At 41.6% G+C, this 21,196-nt stretch overlaps 1 protein-coding gene across 1 annotated transcript in view; it reads left to right on the plus strand.

The window, feature by feature from the left end:
- The window catches only part of lrrc75a (leucine rich repeat containing 75A), a 100,810-nt gene extending 81,257 nt beyond the window's left edge, over positions 1–19,553 (plus strand). Inside the window, exons 5-6 of the mRNA XM_072455538.1 lie at positions 17,906–18,179; positions 18,417–19,553. Coding sequence (XP_072311639.1) covers positions 17,906–18,179; positions 18,417–18,998 — 856 coding nt within the window. The 3' untranslated portion in view covers positions 18,999–19,553. The remainder of the gene's footprint in view (positions 1–17,905; positions 18,180–18,416) is intronic.
- Positions 19,554–21,196: the final 1,643 nt, after the last annotated feature.

Genomic DNA, 21,196 nt, shown 5'->3' on the forward strand with positions numbered 1-21,196 from the left:
ACGGCCACTGGACTCAGTTACTGCTTTTAAGGGTCAGCTTAAAACCTTTTTATTTAGTCAAGCCTTTTAAGTGCACTTGTTTTACAGACTGATTTTACTGTATATTGTTGTATTGTTCACTGTAAGTTTTTTGTGTTTTTATTGTTTTATTCTGTGTTTTGTGAAGCACTTTGTGACCTCTGTCTGTGAAAGGTGCTATATAAATAAAATTTACTTACTTACTTACTTACTTACAATACTGATTTAACCATGTGCAATACCGTCATATTCATGTGCAATACTGAATTAACCATGTGCAATACTGTCATATTAATGTGCAATACTGAATTAACCATGTGCAATACTGTCATATTCATGTGCAATACTGATTAAACCATGTGCAATACTGTCATATTAATGTGCAATACTGATTTAACCATGTGCAATACTAACATATTCATGTGCAATACTGATTAAACCATGTGCAATACCGTCATATTAATGTGCAATACTGATTAAACCATGTGCAATACCGTCATATTAATGCGCAATACTGATTTAACCATGTGCAATACTGTCATATTCATGTGCAATACTGAATTAACCATGTGCAATACTGTCATATTAATGTGCAATACTGAATTAACCATGTGCAATACTGTCATATTAATGTGCAATACTGATTTAACCATGTGCAATACTGTCATATTCATGTGCAATACTGAATTAACCATGTGCAATACTGTCATATTAATGTGCAATACTGAATTAACCATGTGCAATACTGTCATATTGATGTGCAATACTGATTAAACCATGTGCAATACTGTCATATTAATGTGCAATACTGATTTAACCATGTGCAATACTAACATATTCATGTGCAATACTGATTAAACCATGTGCAATACCGTCATATTAATGTGCAATACTGATTAAACCATGTGCAATACCGTCATATTCATGTGCAATTACTGTCATACTCACAAGCAATTAAGGCCATATTCATGTGCATACAACTGATGTAAATAAGAGTTTTATTTTGTTTACTTACTTACTATTAGTAGTATTTAGTCTTATGCTAGCTATTTTTACTTTACTTTATTTTATTATCTTATTTTTATCTTTATCTTTTTATTTCATTTATCTATTTTATTTTTTCCCCCTCCATTCCCTATTAAGATAGGAAAGGAGTTTTGTTAATAAGAGTTTTTTTGTTTTGTTCAAGAGTTCTTCTATTAAGAGTGTAAATAATAATAAAAACACAACATAAAACACTCTTATTTACGTCAGTTATATGCACATGAATATGGCCTTATTTGCTTGTGAGTATGACAGCAATTGCACATGAATATGACGGTATTGCACATGGTTAATTCAATATTGCACATGTTCAGGGTTAGCAGTGTTTGTTGTAGAGTCTGACAGCAGCAGGTTGAGTTATAGAATACATAGTTACATGGTCCAATCAGAGTACTGTATCCTGAATACTTTTACTGTAAATTGCCTTATATTATAGCAGACAAATAGCAATAAAATCAGTTAGAACTTGGACTGGTACTGAATGCCACAAAAACAAAAAATGCATGACATTCACAATTTGAAACTTCCTATAATCTGTCCTTTCCTTCTGTATCTACTGTGTTGCAACAATGAAGTTTCCCCATGTGTGGACATTAAAGGATTATCTTATCTTAACTCCATTCTTCCCGACATTGACTCTCTCCATTGAGGCGATCCTGAGAATGCGAGAATGTTCTTCAGGCTATTTTCAGCCAATTTAAAGACACTTGTAGCTGAATGAACGCAATAGGGAGCAATTCAAGGCCAAACTAACATAGTCTTAGTTGAAAGGATGAGGAGACTCGCCCACAGGAAACCCTCAAACACAGTGGAGCACACAGCGGCCGCCTCGTGCGCCCGCTGCAGTGACCGTGTGGGTCTGTGGTCAGCTGAGTGAGCGGACACGTCTGAAGTATGTGAGCGGTGTCAGCCGTTTAGCCGCAGGCGTATTGTGCTCTAACATTAATTCACAAAAGATAAGACAAGATAAGATAAACCTTTAATATCCACACAAGGGGAAATTTCGTTGTTACACTGCAGTAGAACAGGAGGAAAGGACAGATTATAGGAAGTTTCAAAAACACACTCAAACCAAAAAAACTCTTATTAACAAAACTCCTCTCCTATCTTAATAGGGAATGGAGGGGGGAATAAAATAAAATAAAAATACAGAATAAAAATACAGAATAAAGATAAAAATCAGATAATAATAATAAAATAATGATAATAGAATAAAATAAAAATAAGATAAAGTGAAAATTCCTAGCACAAGACTAGGTAATACTATCAGCAGGTAAGTAAACCGTATAAAAAACAAAATAGAACAGTCTTATTTACAAGTACTGCACATGGTTGATTCAGTATTGCCTACACTTATTCCTGCCTTAGTTCAGCATGAATCAAACAGTTTATTAAGAATGATTCAGGATTATTAACTACACAATTAACACTCTAGTCTCAATCATGCTTTGTTAAGTCAACTCAAGGTGTAGTTATTATAAGTAGCACCAAATGTACTCTTAAATGATGATGTTATACCTTGTCCAATAAAACTAATATTTGAGGATATTCATTAATCTAGTTCAAATTGACTAAACAGTTTTAGTGTTTTATTTAATTGTTTTAAGTCTCAAACAACCCAGATCAAATATTAGCTCTGGAAAACGGCAAAAATACATGTATTATATTTTCCCTTGTAATAATTCATCTTGTTTTAAATTGTTCTTGTTGAAAAAATGGAAAACTTAAAAAACCTCAAGCGGATCATTGACGATAAGTAATGATCGTATCTTATTTTGATTAAATCTTGATTCATTTCACAGCTCTTTCACATTTAGATGTATGACTAGAAAAAGAAAATCAATAAAGCAATTACAAAATGTCAAAAAGTGCTCTGCTTTTTAGTATTTGGCTTCACACTTTCCGCCATCGCGAGTGTCATTTTGTGCCCGCGGTGCTGAAACGTCGCCTTCTTTGTCGTCGTCTTTGGACCGACTCCTTTATCTCTGAGTCGAGAGAACGGAAGTGTCAGACCTTTTCAGAGCAGAGCGTCAAATCAATCCTCTGTCGGCAAAAAGAAAACCCAGATATGTTTTTGTGCGTTCAGGTTTCCCCATAATCGTTCAATGTGTCGTCTTTTACTACGCAATAACACACGGTTGTAAAGGATGTGATGGTTTACGGGTGCGATGGAAGAATCAGTGAAAGTAGCACATACAAGAAAAGAACCCGTTTAAAAATGAGGAGTAGAATTAATTCACACAGATTTTGAGATCAGTAAAGTGTTAAATGTGATTATTAAAATTGATTAGGAATTATGCTTATCTTTGGTCAACACTGGCAATTCAAATACATGTTCTAGAAGTTTCCGGTGAATTTTATGTTTATATTTTTGTTTGTTCAAAGCTGTGACCATGAACCTGCTGAAAAACACCCCTCAAACCTATGAAAAGTATTCATCTAGTTTATCGTAGTAGTAGTATTATGTGTATTATTATGATTGTATCATGAATGTATTATTGTTAATGTATTATTATGTATATTATATCACTCTCAACTTCCTCAAACTGAACAGTGACAAAACAGAGCTCCTCCTCATTGGCACCAAATCCACTCTCAATAAAACTGGTCCCTTCTCACTCAGCATCGACACCTCGACCATCACCCCCTCTACCCTGGTACGCAATCTCGGTGTCATCATGGACCCCACCCTCTCCTTCACTCCCCATGTCAGCCACATTGTCAAGACCTCATACTTCCACCTCCGCCGCATCGCCAAAATCCGACACTGCCTCACCCTCCCCGCTGCTGAATCCCTCATCCATGCCTTCATCTCCTCCCGCCTCGACTACTGCAACTCCCTCCTCACTGGCATCTCCTCCCATTCCCTCCACAGACTCCAAATGGTCCAAAACGCCGCTGCCCGCCTCCTCACCCGCCTCCTCACCCACACCCGGTCCCGTGATCACATCACTCCCGTTCTCCGCTCTCTCCACTGGCTCCCCATCAAGCAGCGCATAAACTTTAAAATACTCCTCCTCACCTTCAAAGCTCTTCACCACCTTGCCCCCCCCTACCTGTCTGACCTCCTCATCCCCCACCGCCCCTCCCGAGCTCTCCGATCCTCCTCCTCTCTCACCCTGACTGCACCAACATCCCGACTCAAAAGTTTTGGCGACAGAGAATTCTCCCGAACAGCACCCCGACTCTGGAACTCCCTCCCCCAACCTGTCCGCCACTCTCCCTCACTCACAACATTCAAATCCCGCCTAAAAACATACCTCTTCACCCAAGCCTATGACCTCCCCTACCCCTAGCCTCCTCTACCCCATTGCCTACACTTCTACCCCCTGTTACATCCCCATCTTTTTCTCTCTACTTCTTCTGTCTTGTTCATTTTATCTGTATATTAATGTGTTCTGTACGTGTTGTCCCCCCCTGTCTGTAAATACCCCCCCCCCCTTTTTTATTATGTTCAGCGTCTTTGGGTCACTGAAAAGCGCTATATAAATAAAAGTTATTATTATTATTATTATTATTGTATTGTTTGTATCTGGTTCAAACATGCAGTAGGAGTAGAAAGTACAGCTGCCATCTCTCAAATGTAGTAAAAGTATCCTGTAAAAAAATAATAATACTTAAGTAAATTACAGATACTTGATTGCTCATAATTATTTATATCACCGCTTGTTTTCCCTTGTTCTGCTCTGGTTGGGATTAAATGTGACGTAAATTCAAACCAATTCTGGTTCAAAATCGGATTGTTTGTTTATTATATAGTTATAGTTTTATTATTTGCTGTTTTATTTTTTATTAGAACATAGGGCAACAAAAAAGAGCAACAACAGAAAAAACACAACAAAACACAAAGAACAAGCTTGAAAACACAGAGTGGCATCAGAAAAAAAGTCCTTAATCGTTTGGGAGCGGTTCGAGTCATCCATTTTTCGTGAGCGCCAGCTTCTTCCCAGCGGTCAGCAGTATGTTCCAAAAGTATCCATCCACTGTGTCCATGGCAGGGGTTTGAGGCCCCAGTACATTATTCCAAAATTGAGTGGAACTTTGGTGTCAAGAACAATTTGCATTGCCTTGTTAATTTGTTTGTTGTTTAGTTATTGTTTTAATGGCTAAGAAGACCCATTTTCATGCTGCTTTTGTCTTAGTTTTGGTTGTGTCTTGACTTCAGCCTCATTTATCTTTGCCAGGACCTGGTTTAGTCTCGTACTGGAGTGTGAAAGGGTCAGGGACGGGCCATCGGGGGATGTTTCCAACGAAGCGAAAGCAATAACTGTACATTTACACCCTCTGACGGTAAAAGTTCATTTGTGTAACATGCTGTGGGACTCGCCATTGATTTGAAACATTGACACAGATATCGGCTACAACAGCAAGACATTTATTGAACATTGCGCCTGCTGCTGGTGGATAGTCGGTACCGTATATAGATCGAAGGATGCTGAGGTCAAAACGGCAGGAAACGGGAGGAAAGAAGACCAAAGTAAAGATTTATGGATTCAGTTAACGACACAGTTGCCGTCGATGCGTGAAAAGGATACAGACAACTTTGATTATTCTCTCTCCCACGTGTACAAAAGAACAGGAAACACAGATGGGACACGAATCGGCCTTTGCGTTGACAGAAGCGCCGTTGTAAAGGAATTCAAATGTAACCTTTTGGGTGCTATAGGACGGCACACAGCAGCGCAGTGCGTCTCAATGCGCTGACAGAGCATGGAATACATTTTAAATCAAATAAGACGTCCCCACAACAGCCCCAGTGTCCCTGTAGCTCATGTTTATTCCCAAAGGAGCACTGACCCCGGCAAACACCGAACAGACGTGTGCATTTGGACAGAGGATTTACTATAGTGGGGCATGTTCTGACGTCACGTGGTCGATAGTTGTTGTGGTAAAGCATTATTTTTACTGTTGAGGCTTTGAGAGACTTCATAAGGCTGTGTTTGGGCGAACAATACATGGTTCCTGTTCACTTTAGGTTTAAAATAAGAAGAAAAATGTTGATTTAATCTTCTCAAACTTGTATTTCTTCATAGTCTCATTCTTTATAAGAGATTATTGGAGTATGAACTTTTAAACTAATGAAACAATTCAACCCCTTATGCTTGGACTTTTTATTTATTTATTCCACCAGTGTCAGTCTGTTCTCCAAACACACAAATAAAACAATTTACCCGTGCCTAAAATAAGATACAAAATTATTAGGATTTTTAAATGGATTCTGACTGGACATTTTTGCTTTTTAGTGAAATTACCGTCAGTTTTTAAAAGAAAATAGTCAAAAACCCGCACAAATTTCCCCATGTGTGGACAAATAAAGGCATATCTTATCTTATCTTATACAAAAGCTCACTGTAGTGTCAATCGGCCGGTGCCTCCAGAAACCAGCTTTACGCATTCGTACATTTAACAAAGAAAATCTTGGCACAATTCAAAATCTGATTTTCTCTGTGCAGAGCTTGTTTCTACTTATAATTAGAGTAAAACAGACATCAGAGTCCTAAACTACAGAGTATCAGCTTCACAAAGGCTTCAGACAATTGTTCAGGTTTAATGGGAGTCATTTTTTCCCGTGTTTTTGTAAAAATAGGCCCCAAGCACAAGAGCTACATACGACCATGTTTGTAGAGCTCTAAAGGACAGAACATATATGAAGTCTGCTACCACTGGATCATTCATTTATATTCTCTACATTCCAATCACAACATTGATCTAAAATCCAGAATGAACTGACTTCTGATTGTGCCAAAACGGCTTCACGACACTTCTGAATGACATAAGTGTCTCTGCGTTTCAGTGAAGTGTGATGTAAGAGCAGAGCAGTGGGGGGAAGGGGGAAACAGGAACTTTCGGAGCAATGCTGTCTTGATTGCAGAAGAAACATGCATGAATCACTAAATATATACAAATATACAATTATAACATATGTGGTTAAGCGCTGAATGTGTCTCCCTTCAAGATACTCTTTAATCTGCATCTACTAACAATAAACTACGGAAGAAACATTGACTTAAATCAGTGTTTTTTTGTCATATATATTGTTCAGACAAAGGTGGAACAACATATTCTTATATTAACATTTCTCACATTCACATATGTCATTTAAAAGTAACGCCTATATTATACGTCACAAAGGCGCCGGTCCAGCTGGCAGCCCGGTGTAAACGCGCCGCTCTTTTTCCACACTTTTTTATTGTGCTTTATCTTCTGTATTTTGTAAATATTTTTTCTGCTTTACTTTTACGATCGGGACACACACTGGAATCGCTTTAATTCAACTTGTTTTGACTTTGTTCGGCTGGATTATTGAGTGTTTTCGTCGTGTTGTCGTGATGTGCGCTAGCTCCGAGCTAGCCCCCGGCCCCCCCGCGCCCTCCGGCCGCCGCTGACGTACAGTATGTCGCGGTTTATATAAAAGAGGAACTTCATGAACGATCGGGACACGCACTGGAATCGCTTTAATTCAACTTGTTCTGACTTTGTTCGGCTGGATTATTGAGTGTTTTCGTTGTGTCGTCGCAATGTGCCTCGGCTCCGAGCCCCCCCGGCCGCCGCCGCCGTACCGCGTTTACACAAAGGAGGAACTCATGAAACCGTCGTCTTACCCGGAGATCGTCACGTTATCCCGGCGGACATCCTAAGATTTTATAAGAGATCTTCTACTGAGAGTGTTTTTCAGACTTCCTATAAGTGATCTGTTCTTTTCTTCTGTATCTACCTCTGTATCTACCTGCGTTGCAACAATCAAATTTCCCCATGTGGGACAATACAGGATTATCTTATCTTATCTTATATTAAGCTGTCTTTTTTGAATGCTTTGTCAACACTGTGTGCTTTGTAAACTTGTTATTAATTATGCTTTGTTTTCCCCTTTAATTTTCTTCAGTTTAGTGCATTTTTGATACTTTTTTTTTGTTTTGGATTCACGGTCTCCTTGGCAGCATCACTCGTCTTTTAAACGCTCCCCAAAGGCAAGTCTGTAGTGCGGGTAGTGGAAAGATGCCAGCCACATTAAAAAACTGCATTTATTGTTCCTCGTCTTCGCATCATTAAGTGGAGACTGCCTCGGGAATAAGTCCTGGCCGTCATCATCAAAGCAAACATAATGCTCCACAGCCAGACGCAGCATGCTCCCGCCTTAGCTTTTAATAAAAATATACGGAATATGTTTGAAATTGAAAGCAGGAACATCTCAGAATAAGCGCTGCAACGTCTTCCAACACTTACATCCCACTTGGCTTTAAAACTATGCATCCGGGACATGAAACTTCAGCAGTGGAAACAACGGATGGATACTTTTGGAGCGTACCGTAGTTTCCGGACTATAAGTCTTTTTTTATAGTTTAGCCGACTGCAACTTTAGCGATTTATACTCCGGAGCGACTTATATGTGATATTATTAGTTATTTTCACCCTGACAACCACAAGAGGGCGCTCTAGGCTCTAAGCGACGCAGAAGAAGAATCTGCACTTCCTCTTCCTCGTGGAGTTGTTTAGAAGTGACACAGAGGAAGAAGAATTCAATGGATTTAGTGATGTTCTCTAATCTGTTATTATTTTATAGATCAAATGTCTGTTCTTGATCTTGGATTTTTTTATTGTTTTTTTAAATCCCCAAAAATGCGATTTATTGCCGAGTCCGGAAAATACGGTACTTTTGACACATACGGTTTTATTTTCCATATTCAATAAACACAAATGACAAAGTGGATTTAAAGGTGCAATCGGATTCGTTCATTGCCGTGACGCTTAAGTGACAAAGGAGCTCGTCAGGCACCATCATTTAGAACAAAATCAAACTTCTTTAACCTCTGATGACCAGAGTTTGTGCTTTGCTCAATGATTCTGCAGAAATTGGCTGTATTTTTCAGTTCCGTGTGACTTCGTTTTCCTCCTCAAGCGGCCATGTTTGTTTTGATTGCTTGTATCTGATTGGCTTGTCAATCACACTTGTCAATCACGCCCATCTGAACTCTGGACTTTCTAGGCCAACTTCCTGCGTGGGCTTAGATAAATTGAATATGTTGCTGTGGATATTTCTAGCCAAAACAGTAACATACACAACAATAAAAGCAGATGGCGGACCTTCCAAAAAAAAAAGACACTTAGAGCACCTTAAAGTTAATAATTAAATAGTAAATCCAGTGGTCTAAATATTAGACTTATTAACAGGTCAAACAAACGTTACATACTGTTTTGAAAAGGAATATCCGGAATATCCCTCGTATGAAAAACACACACACACAACGGACTTGACACTTGGCCTGAAACTTCGCCGCCGATGTTGTTGTTCTGCCGGCGACGAGACGGCGGCGTTCGGGAGCAGAAGTATCGGCGCATAGATCAGTGAGACGGTAACACGTGGCTGCACCTCTGAGGCGCAGGGGGCGGGGCGCAAGGGGAGGCGTTTTCTCACATTTGAAGAGATTCGGGCGCCGCGCGGAATCGAGCTGCTGCTTGCTGAGCGATAAAGGATCCAGAGGAAGAGACAAGTGCGGCAGAAAAAAACAGTAGACTTCAGGGTTTATCTCCATGGAGACGAGCGGGTGGCGATGAAAAAGTGTTGAAATATGGAAACGTGATGAGATGTGATACTTTTAAACAACATACATTCATTATACATTGCAGTTTTACACTTTACCATCTGCATTAAGTCTTTTGAACTGAATTTCTTGATGTTCTGATATTAAGGCCATTGTGAACATTAAATTCCAAAGCATTTCGTTATTCTACATAATAAAAAAACATACATCGAGTAAATGTTAATACGACTCTGTATCGACTATTGGGAATATCCAGCCCAACATAATGCACTTTTAATTAAACATAATCTATTTTAAATTCCCATTGCAACTTTCTAGTGGAAAAAGCATCTTGTAAGTGTTTATTGCACTGACAAACATAGAAAAACGGACTGACTCCTGCTTGTTTCTATGGAAATGTTGCTCCCTTGGCTGTACAATGCCATTAAACGTATATCTCCATGGATAATCTTTACAAGTCCATCCATCCATCTTCCTCCGCTTATCCGGGGCCGGGTCACGGGGGCAGCAGTCTAAGCAGGGACTCCCAGACTCCCCTCACCCCAGACACTTCCTCCAGCTACCCCGGGGGGAGACTGAGGCGTTCCCAGGCCAGCCATACTTCATACCTCCAAGTTATGCAGTGCTGCTTTATAGAAAATCCTTGCAACTTTGGTTGATTTGTGATTGCGAGATGGGGCCAGTGTCTCGCCTGAGGTCTGCACTTTCCCCGATGCCTCCACAGCCTGAACAGTGACTGGTGAAATGTGAAGTGTACTGATACGTCTCATTTCCTCTGAATAAAATGTAGTCACTGTGAGTGGCAGACTGAACGTTTTCTGCGTTTGGTTTGAAGATGTTTTTCTTCCAGCCGCGTTCACCAGATGTTTACAGAAAGTTCGTTATGGAAAATGCATGTTATCAGTGCGTTGTTGGGCAGGACACATAGCTCTTGTCGCTCCAGTGGCGACAAGGGTGTTTTAAGTATGTTTAACAGTGAAGGGAAGTATGTATGTTAGATAACGTCATAAGAGTACAGTTTGATTTATGTCATAAATTTCCACCAGTATCGAAGGGAACACTGGTGCGCCTTGAAAAAATGCCCCAGATCGGCTTCACGCATGGATTTAATCAAATGATTCATCGTTTTTGGAGCGGGCTGAACATATTTCTGTACCGAAGCAAAAAAAAGCTAAACATTGCCAAGTTTGAGGAATTGTCGAGACTTTTTCCACCTGCGCCGACCACGCATTCAGACAATAATCTGAAGAATGTGACACATTTGTATATATATTTTTAGTGTGTGAATCAATCATTTTTTAATAATAGAATTTTTCTTTGTCCATTTCCTCATTTTTGTCATAGTTTGGAGTAATATTATAAGTCAAATCAAACAGAATTGGTTATTTACATTACCGGTATTTCTATGTTTTAGGTGCTGTGCTGTGGTATATTTTCAATCAAAAGAATGTGTTGCAACTCAAAAATCTATTCTTAAACATGCCGATATAGAAGGTTTTTGTCGCTCAATTGGATCAGCGTTTTCGCCTCAATAAAGATGTTTGGTTTTAGCCCAGGACAGACATTGACAGACTGGACCAGTGCCAGTGTCCGAGGCCTCTGAAGCCTCTAGTGTAGATTTCACTGCTTATTTTGCCATTTTCAAGTAAACCTTCCATTGAAAAAGCTTCTCTGTATTCAGTTGTCAGCCTCGCAGCGTGACATCACCGACCGCAGCCGTGATAATTAGAGGTTCATCAACATGCAGATTCACTTGTGCAAATCAGAGGTGTCTTAATCATCCACGTTCAGAGGCTATTTATTCTTACACAGAGACGCGTTTGCACTCCAAATGGAAAGCGCATTGTACGAGCAAGACATTCTCGGCTCGGATCGGCTTCTTGGACCTACGATCATGCCGGACTCACTTATCGCGACATTTCTAATTCCTCTATATGCTTTGATACGAATGTCACAATTGAGTGCGTCAGATAAACGACGCTGAGGTGTTATTAGACTTTTGAAGCGAGACTGGAGTCGTCGAAAAGCATGGTAAATGTCCATTGCTACTTTTTCTACAAATATTTCCAAACAAATGTCAAGAAAAATGTTTCTACTGCCGTATTTTCGGATTTTAAATTGCAACTTTTTTTTTATAGTTTTGGCTGGGGTGCGACTTATACTCCAGAGCGACTTATATGTGATATTATTTGTCATTTTCACACTGACAACCACAAGAGGGCGCTCTAGGCTCTAAGCGACGCAGAAGAAGAATCTGCACTTCCTCTTCCTCTGGAGTTTGTGGAGTTGTTTAGAAGTGACACAGAGGAAGAAGAATTCAATGGATTTAGTGATTTGGGGTAAAACTGATGCTTTGCTAAACTTGTTAGCATGTTCTTTATACTATAGTTATCTGAATAACTGTTCATATGTTACGTTAACATACCAGACACTTACCACAGTTCTGTCTGTGCCTCATGTAGCTGAAGGTGTTAGCGTTAGCATACGTCATGTAGCTGAAGGTGTTAGCGTTAGCATACATACACCTATTCACCATGTTCTCTCATCTGTTATTATTGTAAATTGCATTTCAAGATTAAATGTCTGTTCTTGGTCTTGGATTTTATCAAATAAATTTCCCCCAAAAATGCAACTTACACTCCAGTGCGACTTATACATGTTTTTTCCATCTCTATTATGCATTTTTTGGCTGGTGCGACTTATACTCTGGAAAATACGGTATTTATCAACCGAACCAACCAACTACTATCTTAATTTAATTCACCCGGGGCTTCTCTGCGGTGAGTGTGAGCACAATAAATGCGCTGTAGGAGAGCGAGCAACATGACGGTGATATGTAAGTGAAATTTGAAGCCTTAGAAGCCTCTGTCGGTCCCAGCGCTGTGTCCCGTCGGGGGGAAGAGAGGCTCGGTGACCTCCTGTCCCTCCAGCGTGGGACTCTGGGCCGAAGCCAGGCCTGTCACGAGCTCTTTCTCTCTCCTCTCCCCGGGCCATACATTGCTGGCTTTCAGACTCTAAAGTCACGTCGTACTCCCGCATTTGTGGACAGGGGGGGGCGATGTCTGTGCTTTTCCATCAGCTGGATCTAACCGAAGTTTGATTTCTCCCCCTCGTTCCGCTGCGACGCTTCCATCAACGTGAAGCGATGTGTCTCGATCGCTTTACATGGATTGATCATGCGTAAAACCCAAACGCTCCGCAATCACGCTTAACCTTGATATATTACAACACAAATCAGCATTTTAACAATACCCCCCCTCCATCGCTCGCTCGTCTGTTGTTTATTGCTTCGAAAGAGCTTGTGACTCTCCAGGGATTAGAAACGAGCTACAGCCTGGGAAAGACTTTTGAGGAGCTGGACGCGTAGGCTCTGGTAACGGTCTGTGTGAAGGATGCTGGGAATCGGAGGCTTTTTAGCTCAGTGGGTATGCAGCTGGAGAGATGGAGGGTTAAGGGCGTCTCGCGTGTTAAGTGATCAAGCACTTTCTCTTCCAATAATCTATACGAATATACGAAGACAATGGAAACAAAATGGAAAAGACACGTGCGATGTGGTGATGGAGCATTTCCGTTAGTATCATTCAGACTTAGCAGATGACTAATAACAGCGATTCATGGAGCAGTCCTTGCCTTGCCCAAAAACTGACTGTAAGCCAATTTTAAAGGCGCACTGTGTAACTTTTCAGCCACCCGCTTGTCTCCTTGGCGATGTTGTGAATTTGCCCGTAATATTGTCGCCACTTTGTAATAGCTACACCTGAACACGCCTTAATAAAGCAAAAAAATCTTCGTTGGTGCTTTGTTAAGTCCATCAGAAGCGTAGTTAGCTAGCAAGCAGGTGACGCCATTATGCCAGGTCAGATCCGTGGAGAGGCGAGTGGCGATACATGTTAATGAGCAACAAAAGTATCTGTAATTTCAGAAATGCAAGATAGATGAGACAGACAAAGCAATGACAAAGACATAAGGGCAACGGTAGCACAAGGAATCAGGCTGAGGTGGAGAAGTTACATAATGCACCTTTAAATATTGTGAAACGGTGACTTAGTGATTAGAGGTCGCTCGATCGCAGCTCATTCTGTCCTCATTACATTTCTTGATCTACGATTCTATGTTATTCGTGTGTGTTAATGTGCCAAATAGATGGGGAAATGTGACCTTGTTGATGTGTTTACCAAAAGATGATGTTGGTTCTGAATTGCTTGCATTTCGAGCCTGAACTGGAGAGATAAAATTGAAGACGTTGCGTTCCGAGGGGGGCCAAGACTCAGAGCTACAGATATAATGATGCGCTGCTCGATCCTCAAGGGTCTGACTCACTCCGGCACCACTTTAGAGGCATGTGGTTTCGCGGCTCATTAGCTGCTGTTTGCCTTAAACCGTTTTCTTTGTTTAGAGGAATTAATTTTGGTCTCGTCCCTGCTGCGCTTATGAGCGAGCGACTTGACAACCCTACTGGGCTTTCACCGTCGCCGGGCCAATCCTGAAAGAGATCTGACATTTTATCTTGTACCTCGAGAAAATGAATAGGCATAACATCATTACACGCATGTTTGTTGGTGGATTGTTGCACGGGATGGAGTCGGCAAAGCGTGTTTGTGGGGGCCGTGGTCTGGAGTGGGAGTCATTAAATGGGAAACACTTGCATTGGGACTAAACTGGGACTAAACCCGGGACGACACCCAGACTTGACTAAAAGAGGACTAACACTGGACCAAACCAAGTCTACACCAGGGTTTTGAACTATATTACTACAAGTCGAGTCAAAACTGAGTCTTAACAGAGGTTTGTTGGGCCTCAAAGGCTCAAGCCAGAAAGGTAAACAGATTTCAGGGCTCATATTTAACATGCTCAAAGAGTAAAAAAAAAAAGAAAATGTATAGCCTTGTAAATGGCATTTGTTGGTTACTCAAAGTGTGGACTCATCAGCCAGAGTTGGGCCTCTTCCATGTCTTTGCGTACATCAACTAAAATCTGCATTTGCTCTTTTATTAGTTGAACAGTGCATTCAAATGAACGCTTTCTTTCCTTTTGGAGGAATTTGAACCTGCTGTTAGTGGACGTTCCCTTCCATGTCGACTGTGTCTCAACACATTTGGGCCGTTGGAACTCTTATTTTGTACAAAACATCCAATAGTTACTGTTCGCTCTTGCAGTAGAAGTGTGTGCTGCTCGGTGGCAGAGTGGATAGCACATGTGTTTGAGTTTGTCTCCGGCTCTCTACAGTTTACTGCAGTGTCCTTCCCCAATCTCCGTCTCCGTTTCACACTGTACCAGTCCTGTCTAATAAACCCTACGAGCCCAAAGAATCCTTCAAATAAAACAAGACATTAAAACAACAGCAGAGGTTTTGTTTTTGTCTCATCCAGTTGTCATCACAAGTCATTCTTAAAACTCATGTTGTTTGCGAATCGTGCCCAAAATCGCGAGACACACGAGTACATTTGACATCGGGGACGGTTTGAGTTTCCATGGATGCAACAAGGGGAAAACCTAATGACCATGAGCACACTTGCAATCATCGGGCATCGGTTAAGATCCGCGGGACGCCGTTAGCGGAAAAGGAGACGCGCGGCGGTGGTCGGAGTCACGTTAATGGGGTTGTTTCGGTGCGTCGGTCCGGTACGTCTTGCCCAAACAGAGGAGCAGTTTGTCCTGAGGCGACCGCGTGAGTCATAACAGAATACAGAGTTACAGCTGCACGAAAATAGCAGCAGGTTGTGTTCATATGGCTCCGCATGACGACGAACCGTTAGGGCCGTTGCCGTAGCGATTGACGACGCTAAAAATAAAACGCATTATATCTTTTTGTACGTCTTTGAATTGTTGCCTGTAACGGAAAGCTTCACACGTGCGCAGTTTCGACCCAGTTTTGACCCATATTTGACATAATTTGTATTGTATATCACGTATCTATCCACGTGCGATTAAAACGGTCACATGATTGAAGGTCTTTCTCTGAGCACAAATAAATAACAAGCAAGGAGGGCATTGCTCAGTCATTTGCAAACGTTTAATTTCAATTTCCGTTTATAGAAATGTTGCCGACCATGAACACTTTCGACCTCAGGACCAGACCCTTGACACGTGCCCTTATTGGCTTGGGTAATTGGATTTCGAGTGCTGACTGAACAGTTGCTTTCCCCTCTTTGCCTCTGTGAGTTCTTCGAGTGTCACGACGTACTGTGGAGTATTACAGCGTCGTCACAGCCTCTTCGTCACATCCACGCACACCTCCCCAGGACGTACCGCGTAGTAACGACAGTCTATTGCACCAGTAAATATGCACATGCAAAGTACAACCTCAAATGGCTCAGGTCTGCGTCAGGATGTTACATTTTCAGTGCAATAAATACAGTTTTTGGCTGATTATGCTTCACGGACACATGCAAATGGACGTTTGATAGCTTTTATAATGGTTTTCTCTTCTCATTTACCTCTCGGGAAGTTGTATTTAGAGTGAGTGAGTGCATGTTTGAGTCATTTTCATTCATCCTTTGCTCTATTTAAAAACTCAAATAAAACATGGATACTCTTCACGTCTGATCTAGAATTGCGGCACTGCTCTCCATTTCCCCTCCTGGTTATTCATACACTTGAACATTTTGTCAATCAGAATAATACATTGCTACAGAGACAGAGTGTGATCTAAAGGGAACGAGTCAGACGATATGGACAAAATGGTAAGAAAAGATGGTGGATAATGTGGAGCGTTAGCCTACATCCTGCTGCTGAACTTTAATTTATATTGTTTTTTTTTTTACGGTGTCTAGTTGGTGTAATGCATTAGAATATATCAGGATGGATTTGTAATTAGGGCTAAATTGACTAGCTTTACTAAATGTGTATTGCATCCCCACAAGAAGTAACCACCTCATAACAAGTTAGCGAGTAGTAACTGTGTGTGTGTTTGTGTGCGTTTGTGTGCGTTTGTGTGTGTTTCTGCAGTACTTATTGATTGCCCACCTCTGCTGGGGAAGTGTTTCTGAGCTTCTTAATGATCAGGAGCAGCAGGGTCTTGTTCAGCATTGACTTGGATTCAAGCTTTGCTACTTTATTGGATTTTAGGGGCAAAGGGAAAACAGAGGCCGACGACGGAGATGTTGAGCCTGAATATCCGAACGTGACTTTGTCTATTGCTGATGTTGAATCTTCTCCCTGTGCTGAGGACATTCTACATGAGTTGAAACACATGAACCACAGAAATTATCATTTTTTATTATGTACGTGCTGTTTTTTGGGCTTTTTTTCCAAGTGGTGCTGTTTTTACGTTTTTGCTACATTTCTGCCTCACTAGACAATAAAGCCATTTTGTTATATGATTCAACAACGTGTGACTTACCCAAAAGGTTTCAGGAAGTAGCTGTGTTTGCGAAGAGGTCCGAACTAATATTCAGATTATCACGATTTCCTTCGACTTTGTTATTTTGAATCTAGAAACTGCAGTATTTTCAAAGCGCATTAGTACGCGAGCCCCTTCAGGTGGCACTCGGGTTCCTCTGCTGTTCAATTGTTTGCTATTTATTTGGTCAATTATCAATTTAAATGTCACGCTCAATACAACTGTGTGAGTGTAGAGCGCGGGACAACAAGTATAACATAACATAAACATGACATAAGAAGCTTTTACATACAAAAAGTGTATCATCTTAATAACAACTTTGAAATCATTACAGGAGATGGATACGGAACCAACACCCTGTGAATTATATTCTTTTTGCCTGATTATTGAACGTGTTTGCCAGATCAGGTGTTTGTCGATTGCAATATCAGGATATGTTTATTTTACGGTTATGTCGTATCAACGCAGAACTGGGAGAAAAGAAACGTTGCTCCATATTTATGAAACAAAACAGAGATGACATCGGATAATCTTGTGCCATTTTATGAATTTAAGGCACTTCAAGGTGTTCAAGATTAGTGGTTTCATTCCCCAGTATAATAAAAAAATAAAAAGCTCCTAATTTATTAGATTAAAAATAAATTTAAAATAGCAGTGATATTTCTTTATTGTTGTTGTTAATTTGACTGTCCATTCATTCATTTTTGTGCAATACAGGCACCTTTTAGCACATTTCACCTTAATATTGTTACTTTTTCAGGTGATTTCATTCCAAAATATCATTTAAATAATAATAAAAAGCTCCCAATTTATTAGATTGTTAATTTGACTGTCCATTCATTAATTTTTGTGCAATACTTGGACCTCAACCAAGACATTTACAGGCACATTTTAGCACATTTCTGATAATCTGCATAACTGTGCCTTATGTCTGCCCCCTCTCTCTCTCCCTTGTCGCCAGCCTGAAGGCCGTCTTGTCCTCGCCTCCCTCCAGTGGCACGTTGGACCTGTCTGGGATCCCCCTCGCGGCGCGGGACATGGAGCGCCTGTGTGCTCACCTCCAGCGCCACGCCCCGTCTGTGGTGAGTCTGGAGCTGGGCTTCGCGGAGCTCACGGACGAGGCCTTCCTGCTGCTCCTGCCCACGCTCGCCGCTCTGCCCCGACTGGAGACTCTGACCCTGAACGGGAACAGGCTCACGCGGACCATTCTCAAGGAACTCACCGACGCACTCAAGGTAATTCAGGATGTGTGCGGTACAGAATATGTTGTTCTGTCTTAGATTGTAGCATATTTCAGTGTTTATTTTCATTAATAGTAGATAGTAGTATATAGTATATCTTATAATTCTTTTTGCACCTTTTTGATACTTGATCCAACATTATGTGGGCCACTCTGTGTAAATTAGTATCTAGGTAAAGATTATGTTTTGGTAACGTTTGTAACTAACGCGTGTTGCTCCGTTCCCCCCCAGGACCCGAGCAGCTTCCCGAGCGTGACGTGGATCGACTTGGGCAACAACGTGGACATCTTCTCGCTGCCTCAATCGTTTTTGGTGAGCCTCAGGAAGCGCTGCCCCAAACAAGGCAACCTGCCCACCATCCTGGAGTTCGGGGAGAGCCAGGCCAGCGACCCGCCGGAGCGACTGCGCGGCCTGGGCGAGGAGGACGAGGCCGACCGCACCGAGAGCATGGGCGAGTTGCGATCCGAGGTGGACGCCGAAATGGACGGCGAGACGGAGATCGAGGAGATGATGGAGGAGCTGCTGGACTTCGACCGGGAGACGCAAGGCAGGGACGAGGACGAGGACAGCATGTGGACCGTCGAGGAGCACAGGAAACTGGCGCGCCCGAGGAGGAGGCAAGCTCAGGGGAGTCCCAGGAGAGACGACAAGGCCAAGAAGGCGGAGATGGACGACGAGGACGATACGCACAGCCGCTCGTCCCACATGTCTTGCTCCAGCCAGTCGCAGCACTCGATCGGAGCAGCGGAGCCCATGAAAGTGGAGATGGAGGACTTGGACGACACTACGGACCAGTCGGAGCATTTGACCTGAGGATTTGCGGGCGTTCGGTTTGGCTCAGGTTCGCATCCTGTCCCGGGAAAATGTCCTAAAAAGGCTCCAACAAAACAAGCCGCCGGACAGTCCCTCGCGGGCGATCGAGGGGAAAAGCGGACATCTGCCAATCACAACTGCCGTTCGAGAGAAATAACACGGAATTACTGCGTTACAAAGGATTAAAGGGACTATATGTAGTTTGTAAAGCCAATTCGGAAATAGACGGTAGCAACAAGGGATTTTAGCATATCAGCCTTAAAAACACACAAATATATTTACCGCCGCCAGGAAAAAGTAAGGAGGAAGTAAACATTTGGTCCTGGAAATTGAAATGTTTGAAGTAGGAAAAATCAGGCGAGTGTAAGGATTTGATAGAGTTGGTAAGCTGGACAAAACTGCAGCTATTGTTCTCTGTCTGCAGTGGTCCACAAACAAAACAAAAAGGAATCCGACAGAGAAGCCGCTGCAGCTCCAATTAGAGAAGAGGTTTTTATTGTTTTTTAATCGGGTCGTGAATCTATTTTCTGAAAAACAGGTGACTGTACATCGTCACTTCGTTTGTGACTATGGCAGAAATGTAAGACTGTTTCAAGATCACTAGGGGTGGGTAACAAAAAAAGTGTACTTAAGTGTGCTGTTTTGTTCAAAAATAGCTACCGTACTGCTAAATAAATTACTCAGGTCAAAGTGCAAAGTAGTGGATCATGAAATTACTTATTACTGTATCGCACCAGCCAAAAAATGCATAACAGAGAAGAAAAAAACATTTATATGTCGCTTTTTTTGGGAAAATGTATTTGATAAAATCCAAGACCAAGAACAGACATTTCATCTTGAAATGCAATTTAAAATATTAACAGATGAGAGAACATGGTGAATAGGTGTATGTATGCTAACGCTAACACCTTCAGCTACATGACGTATGCTAACGCTAACACCTTCAGCTACATGAGGCACAGACAGAACTGTGGTAAATGTCTGGTATGTTAACGTAACATATGAACAGTTATTCAGATAACTATAGCATAAAGAACATGCTAACAAGTTTAGCAAAGCATCAGTTTTACCCCAAATCACTAAATCCATAGAATTCTTCTTCCTCTGTGTCACTTCTAAACAACTCCACAAACTCCAGAGGTAGAGGAAGTGCAGAGCCTAGAGCGCCCTCTTGTTGCAAGTGTGAAAATAAGGAATAATATCACATAAGTCGCTCTGGAGTTAAAAAAAAACGATGAAAAGGGTCCTGGAAAATACTGTAATTAAGACCATAAAAGGATTTGGGGGAAACTACAACTCAAGAAGAATTCATTCTTCATCTGATTTATAATTTAAAATGAATGTAAATTGAAGGCCAAAACATGCACAAAATCACAAAATGATGTAACATTGTGAAAGCTTTTGTGTCTGGAACCTCCTCAGAAAGGTACAATTGCATCAAAACATTACTCAACGTTGAGTAATTCCCAAATGTGATGATAACCACCGTCATGTCGCTACCTATGGTCCCTTTAAACCACACACAGCAGGGGCGATGCTAATTTAATCCAGGTTCTTGCCACTGTGTTAATGTGCCTGCAACACGCGCTGGTGACGGAGAATCAGTGCTTTTAACCGCATTGCCAAACACAAACCCTCCCACATGCATACAAGTCAATCGCCAGATGGATTCAGAGACAAAATCAAGCCAAAGCGTCCATGTAAATGAGCGGATACATAAGAAATAAGCAGATGTACATGTGAAAACGGCCTTTGCGTTAAACAGGCCTGAGAGGAACAAGGTATATTTGTGTACAGAGGATCGATAACCTTATGAGGCAAAGTGCAGTCGATAGCATTAAATATTTAGCGTGTGTTTTTCGCTTTGTAATCCAGGTCACGCTCGCGCCGCCGTTGCCGTGTGCTACTGGGTCACCATGCTGGGTTATTTTTAAAGAGTAACACGCCCGTGGATAATGGTAGAGAAGTGAGCCCGGAGAGAAAGAGGGATGAGGGTGAGGAAGCGAGAGGGAAGAGGAGGAGCTGGAGAATGGACGGGAGGGATTGATAGCTGCCAGTGCCCTGTCCTCGTCACGACAACGAGACTGGACGGGGACAAGATGGTGCATACGCGGTGTAGGGGACAAGAAGCTAAGTCGGTTGAAATTACCTCACTATCTCAGTAGAAGTAACCATCTTATTTGTTCACATTCGCCTAG

The sequence above is a fragment of the Eucyclogobius newberryi genome, unplaced genomic scaffold (genome assembly GCF_026437365.1).
Source record: "Eucyclogobius newberryi isolate DKJ021-1_F unplaced genomic scaffold, fEucNew1.0.hap1 SCAF_10, whole genome shotgun sequence".
NCBI classification, from domain to species: domain Eukaryota; kingdom Metazoa; phylum Chordata; class Actinopteri; order Gobiiformes; family Gobiidae; genus Eucyclogobius; species Eucyclogobius newberryi.